Source organism: Stomoxys calcitrans, chromosome 2, assembly GCF_963082655.1.
Source record: "Stomoxys calcitrans chromosome 2, idStoCalc2.1, whole genome shotgun sequence".
Taxonomy (NCBI): Eukaryota; Metazoa; Arthropoda; class Insecta; order Diptera; family Muscidae; genus Stomoxys; species Stomoxys calcitrans.
In genome coordinates, this window is record NC_081553.1 from 2,547,561 (window position 1) to 2,554,302 (window position 6,742).

Consider the following 6,742-nt stretch of genomic DNA (forward strand, 5'->3'; position numbering starts at 1 on the left):
GGGAAAAGCATTCAGAGGGATATTGCTTTACAATTTCAACAGTGAGATAAGTGCACCAGTAGCGCTTTGTGGCTAGAACTTCATTTAAAAAACTGCTGAAATTCAGCAAGTTTCTTGCTTGTTTGTTTCTCAGTGTTGTGTTTAAGTCAAATACGATTTCCTGTTCCAAATTTCATCGAAATCAGCCCTATATAAACTTAAGAGGGTACATATGACAGCTATATCCGAATATAGTCCAATTGTAAAAGCATTTGGCATGGATATGGATAATGGTTCTAATACACCGATGTTCTAGCCTTTTTATGTCATTGTTGATACTTGAACGAGTGGACATTTTCATGGCTAATGCAAATGTTGCCCATGAACATTCCACTGAGGAACAGGGGCAAACTTCTCACATATCAATGAGTGCAGTTAGATTCAAGTTTAAGCTCAATGATACAGGGCCTCCTTTCATGGCTATATGCATAAATTCTCAGGTTTCATGTAAAACCCAAACCAATGAATCTTTTTTTTTTAAGAGTAGAACAAATATTTAAATTTTTCAATATTATGATTAGAGGGATTTGAAAAAATTAAAGAGTCCATATCACACACACACACATTCTCATTTTGGACATCAATGTTCTGTAATACATTGTCGACATTTTTATTATATATTAATTTTTATATTTAAATTTGAATTCTCATTAGTAATCTCATTGTAATTTTTGTTCTTCAGAAACACACTAAAACATGGGAACCATTGCCAAACTTTCGATTGTGAAGGGACGCCAGCAAGAACTCGTCCCAAGACAACTGCATCGAATTTTTGAAGAAGGCCTATCCCATCGGGCTCAAAAAACGGCGCTCATTCATTATAATGAAGCCAGCAATGCGGGCGACTTTCAGCAGCAATTGCCCAGGCAAACGTCATATCAGGAAATGAACCGAAGAGCCAATCAATGTGCCCGTATCTTAGTGAGGGAGACCACACAGCGATTTCTGCAAGCCAATGCAGATGGAGACTTTATAATTGCCGTTTGCATGCAGCCATCGGATGATTTGGTCACCACCCTTTTGGCCATTTGGAAAGCGGGCGCGGCATATTTGCCCATAGACCCCAGCTTTCCCACAAATCGCATACAACACATCATGAGAGAGTCGAAGCCCATTCTGGTGATAGCAGACGACAATGTGGATAAGTCAAGGTTCGGTCCAGCGGCCACAGTGATGACAATTTCCGAGCTGAGCATGAGCTCTATGCAAGTGGAGAGGGACAACTTAAGGGCAACGGAAATGTTGGCTAGTGGAGCCAGCAACTTGGCCATTGTTTTGTATACTTCGGGAAGTACAGGCGTACCAAAAGGTGTTCGCCTGCCGCATGAGGTAATTCTCAATCGCTTGCAGTGGCAATGGACCACATTCCCCTATGCCCTTAACGAAACAGTGGGGATTTTCAAAACAGCCCTAACATTTGTGGACTCGGTTGCTGAGCTATGGGGTCCCCTTTTGTGCGGTAAGTACTAAGGAGCGAGATTAGAAGAAATTGATTGTGATGTGGCCACCCATTGTCCTTTAGGTTTGGCGATTTTGGTAGTGCCCAAGGTAGTAACTAAGGACCCGGAACGTCTAGTTCAAATGCTGGAGAAATATAAAATTCGACGCCTGGTACTGGTGCCCACTTTATTGCGTTCTCTACTCATGTATCTCAATTTGGACGGCAATCGCGGAAATGCGGAGAACGAGTACAAGCTTCTGTACAATTTACAAATTTGGGTTTGTTCCGGTGAACCCCTACCGCTGGCACTAGCCAGCAATTTTTATGACTACTTCCAGGAGGGCATTCATGCTCTATACAACTTCTATGGTTCCACTGAAGTAATGGGCGATGTAACCTATTTCTGCTGTGAGAACAAAAAACAATTGCAGGAGCTGGACCGGGTACCCATCGGAATTCCGGTCAATAATACCGTTGTTTACTTGCTCGACACGGACTACAGGCCCGTCAAGAATGGTGAGATAGGAGAAATCTTTGTATCTGGCCTTAACCTGGCCGATGGCTATGTCAACGGTCGCGATAAGGAGAAATTCGTGGAGAACCCTTTGGCCGTGGAATTAAGTAGGTACAGCAAAAGGGTGCCAACTACGCAAATAATGCTTTGGTTTATATTTCCAGAATATTCGCGGATTTACCGAACTGGTGACTACGGATCCCTTTCTGATGGCTTCATTTTCTACGAAGGCCGCACCGATTCCCAAATTAAAATTCGCGGCCATCGCGTTGATCTGTCTGAAGTTGAGAAAAATGTTGCAGAACTCCCGCCAGTGGAGAAGGCTATAGTGCTCTGCTACAACGCTGGTCAAATTGACCAAGCCCTGCTGGCATTCGTCAAACTCCGTGACGACTCCCCTCTCTACACGGAATTACAACTAGAGAGCAAATTATCAGATAAATTGGCCGAGTACATGATTCCCCAAGTGGTACTGATCGATCAAGTCCCGCTTTTGGTTAACGGCAAAATCGATCGTCAGGCGCTATTGAAACAGTACGAGACTGCAAACAACAACGAAGGGGACTCCAGCATAGTCCTGGACTTCGATTACTCCCAGGTACCAGACGAGCTGAGACCAGTGGCCCAGGACCTATTCGAGACGGTGGGCAGTGTTATTGGCCGTTCCACTCGGGCAACCCTGGCACCGCACAGCAATTTCTATGAGCTGGGAGGAAACTCTTTGAATTCCATCTTCACTGTGACTGTGTTGCGAGAAAAAGGCTACAGCATTAGCATCTCTGAGTTTATAGCTGCGAAGAATTTGGGTGAAATCTTAAACAGCATGACCAAAGATCGAGAAATTAATATGGTCGAAGATACAGAGGGTTGGATAAGTGCATGTCCCCATTTGGATTTGGAAGCCATTCCATTGCAATACTCCCACAAGGCGGATGTTATACAGTAAGATCATAAATAGTTTTTGGAGACCGTAGGTACTTATGCCTTTCAATTCATTTCAGAATTATAGTGGACAGTTTTTACGGCAAAGCTGATTTGGAGCAATGGCTTAAACCGGACATTTTGCGCACAGACTACAGTGATTTATTATCGGTGAGTATGTGAAGCAGGCAATGACCTGTTCTAAAATGGAATTTTTGTGTGAAAATTAATAAACTATATGTTAAATGAAACAAAAAACTATAAGGCCCCACGGGACAAACAAGGACAGCAAAATTGTGATTTCGATCAACACAACTCAAACTTGCAAAAGGGGGAAAAAGTACTAACTAGAAATGCCAAAGAGTCAACTTGTTGCTTATTTTCGTTTGACACTAGGATGTAACCTTTCGCGTGTTGCGTGACATAAAAACCAGTGCATAAAGCGCCAAGAGGCATCCCTAGTAACAGATTCTATTTCTATTGTTTCAGTATACCACTTGTAGATCTCGAGCATCACAAGTGGGGAAAACTGCATTCTATTCGCTATTTGTTAAATATTTACACTCGCCTTGTTGTTTTACCAGTGCGTTGTGCTCTATCTTTCGTCTGCTTAGTTCTGTTGAATATCTAGACCCGAAACTTTGCACGACTAAGGTGGGGTGCGTCCGGAGGGATCTGGGTCTGAAACGAGTGCGTCTGGCTGGCCAGTTAAACAGATGACATGTGTCGCGTGGTCCCAGTTCACAATCGGGACACATCCTGCTCCTTGACATCTATCCTTGTTCTGTAGGAGTTGAGGTGGCTACATATGCCGGATCGTAATTAAGCCAGAACCACTCTGGTTTGCCGGGGAGGTCAATTTCTTCAGGTGCAATGGCAGACGGTCGTTCTGGTACAATGGCAGGCACATCTGCTACATTGCCTAAATGATTGTTGAAGTGTGTTTGTAACCGGTGCATGAAGTGGGTGCATTTCCAATCTTGCTCCGACCTTAATACGAGAATATAATCGCACTAAATATGTCGCAAGGTGCTGTGCGAACATAGACGGCAGTGGGTCACAAGTCGTCGTCGTCGAACTATGTGACCCCTCCAACCTCTCCCGTGCGGCAATATGCAGCAGCACCACAGCCCGAATATTACCGGGAAATGTATATCGATGGAGAAACGATTGCGACAATCAAGTGTTCCAAAATACTTGGTGTCACATTTGATAGCTCTTAAACATTTTTCCCACATGCCACAGCAATTTGCGATAAAGTGAAGAGAAGTAGAAACAAGGTCCTCAAGTTCACTGGCCGGCAGCACTTGCGGTGCTGACAAAGAAACCTTGTTGGACACGTACAAAGAAATTGGCCGGTCTGTGGTAAGTTATGCAGCGCCAGTGTTGTTGCTCATGTTGTGTGACTTTGTATGACTTTTCTTTTTGTTATGTTATCCAATAGAATGCGGCAAATTTCACAATCAGTTAATCGATAAATTTAAGTACAAGGCATTTGTTTCGAAATTATTAAAGTGGCGAATGGAACAAAATGCTCCAAGTTGCAAAAATTAACTTGGGATCCATTTTTATGACTTTTAGTTCGATTTTGAAAATATTTTCGATATACCCCATTTCAATGTATTTAGCAAACTTCAAATGTATTAACACATTACGCCAAACGATATGCTAAGATAGTGCTCGCTATAAAAAAGATTTAAAATGCAGCGAAAAATTTTCCTGCTTTAACTTACTACGGCTGCTTAATATTCGATATTGAACATACTTTTTTCAAATGTTCCATTTTTATTGGATTATTCTTTGCTGCAATGTCAGGCAATAAGGCGGATAGACTAAATAATGATGCAATGAAAAATGAAGCAAAAACGCGTTTTATGTGCTTGTGACTCTAAACTTGCAGATCGTTCTATGAGGCAGCTATATATTAATATGGTCTAATCTGGACCATATTCGGTTCCGATATGAGAGACGTACTGTAAGTCACCGTTTGCAATTTCAGCGAAATCGGGTAATAATTGTGCATTTTGCGATCAAGAACCCAAATCGAGAGATAGGTCCATATGGCAGCTACACCTAGGTATGGTCCAAAAACTTAACCTGCGTATGGAAGAAATTATATTTGTGTGAAATCTCTGCTCAATATTTCAATATCTTACGACGTTCAAGAATATATATATATATAATTCGTAGGGTCGGAATTGGATACTTCGATGTGTTACAAATGGAATGACTAAATGAAATAACCCCTGTCCTATGGTGGTGGGAATAAATATTTTACAAATTGTTACTTGAAGATCAAACCTTATTTTCTCTTCTTAAAGAACTCTGACTAGCTTCCACATTTTGTTCACCTTTGCAGGACATTTGGAACGATTTGGTTGAAAAGGACTTGAGTTTTGTTGTCAAGGATAAAAACACAAATCGCATTATTGGCACTGCCCTCAACTTTGATGCCCGCAACGAACCTGAAGTAGAGGTTAAATCGAAATTGATAATTGTATTTGAGTTTCTCGAGTTCGTAGAAGGTCCCATAAGGTATGTGCCTGTATAAGTGAAAATGGAAAACTGAATACTAAATATGCATTCTCTCAGGGACACTTATTTGCCGAAGGGTTTAAATAAAATTCTTCACTCCTTCATGATGGGAACCCATGTCGATCTTAACCCACAAGAAAATATTGCATGTATGCACTTCATGGAATACGAGGTTTTGAAAGTGGCCAAAAACAAGGAGTTTGCCGGCATATTGACCACCAACACCAGTCCCCTTACACAGGTATGTAAACAATAAGGATGAAAAACGAAAAGAAATGGCGATTAGCAAAGAAAAAAACCCACATCAAAATCTGTTACGTTTACTTTTTAGCAATTGGGCAATGACGTCTACAACTACAAGACCTTATTGGACTACCAAGTGAATGAATATGTATACACCGATGGCACACAACCATTTGGCAAAGCCCCAGACTCACAAAGGGCCATTGTGCATTGGAAGGAAGTGACCCCCTAAGCATATGGAATATAAGCCAACATTTACTAGTGTGCCCAGTTAATGTCCAGTATTTAATTTAATTATTTTATTTAGTTAGATATGATAATCACTTAAGAAGTCACTTCCTTCTACTGCTGTTCCCGTGTAACTTAGCGTACTCAATTTGCTCATTTCCTCTGATGAGAATCATACAAATAATGTGTACCTGCAAACGTTAAAACACAAAATTCATGCGTTTCTTAGACTTTCATTAAATTCATTCTGTTTATAGTGACGATGAATTCAATGTTAATTATTTTTAAGATTTCTCCCTCTCTCCTCTCTCTCAATCTAAGTCCCTCTATTTGATAAGCTATAGTTAGGATAAGATCTGTAGATAGATATTTACAAGAAAATACAAAATTCCAAATCGTATATAGCTGTTTTTTTTTAGGTACCAATGGGCTGTTGAGTCAAAGGAAGAAGGAATTCGGCCAAATTACGGGGGCAGCGAACAAAAGAAGTAAATGTACAACTTTTGGGCAGAAACATTTTTAATATCGATACACTGCAAAATCAATTCCCGTTATGAAAATTTTGCTCATGCACCGTATTTTCATTTGTTTATCATTTTAAGGATCATACTAGGGCTGCTATATATATTTCTAGCCTAACAATGAAAATCCAGATTCGATCGAACTTCTCCATATACCGAACTTCCACATAACGAATTGTCCTCTATAACGAACAAAAAATTAAAACACGAATGTTTTCAGACATTTTCACCTATTTAAACTTCCCTGTAACGAATTTTTCTACAACAAATACTTCTCTGTAACGAGTTTTTTTAAAAGCG

General features: G+C 40.6%; 1 protein-coding gene across 2 annotated transcripts in view; it reads left to right on the forward strand.

The window, feature by feature from the left end:
- Positions 1-6,321, forward strand: part of LOC106084362 (beta-alanyl-bioamine nonribosomal peptide synthetase ebony) — a 56,241-nt gene extending 49,920 nt beyond the window's left edge. Inside the window, exons 3-9 of one of the 2 annotated variants that reach the window (XM_013247986.2) lie at positions 722-1,498; positions 1,562-2,101; positions 2,159-2,936; positions 2,996-3,086; positions 5,275-5,450; positions 5,508-5,691; positions 5,782-6,321. In XM_013247986.2, coding sequence (XP_013103440.2) covers positions 736-1,498; positions 1,562-2,101; positions 2,159-2,936; positions 2,996-3,086; positions 5,275-5,450; positions 5,508-5,691; positions 5,782-5,925 — 2,676 coding nt within the window. In that variant the 5' untranslated portion in view covers positions 722-735 and the 3' untranslated portion in view covers positions 5,926-6,321. Of the gene's footprint in view, positions 1-721; positions 1,499-1,561; positions 2,937-2,995; positions 3,087-5,274; positions 5,451-5,507; positions 5,692-5,781 lie in introns of both variants that reach the window. The other variant, XM_059362771.1, reaches the window with a different exon arrangement.
- Positions 6,322-6,742: the final 421 nt, after the last annotated feature.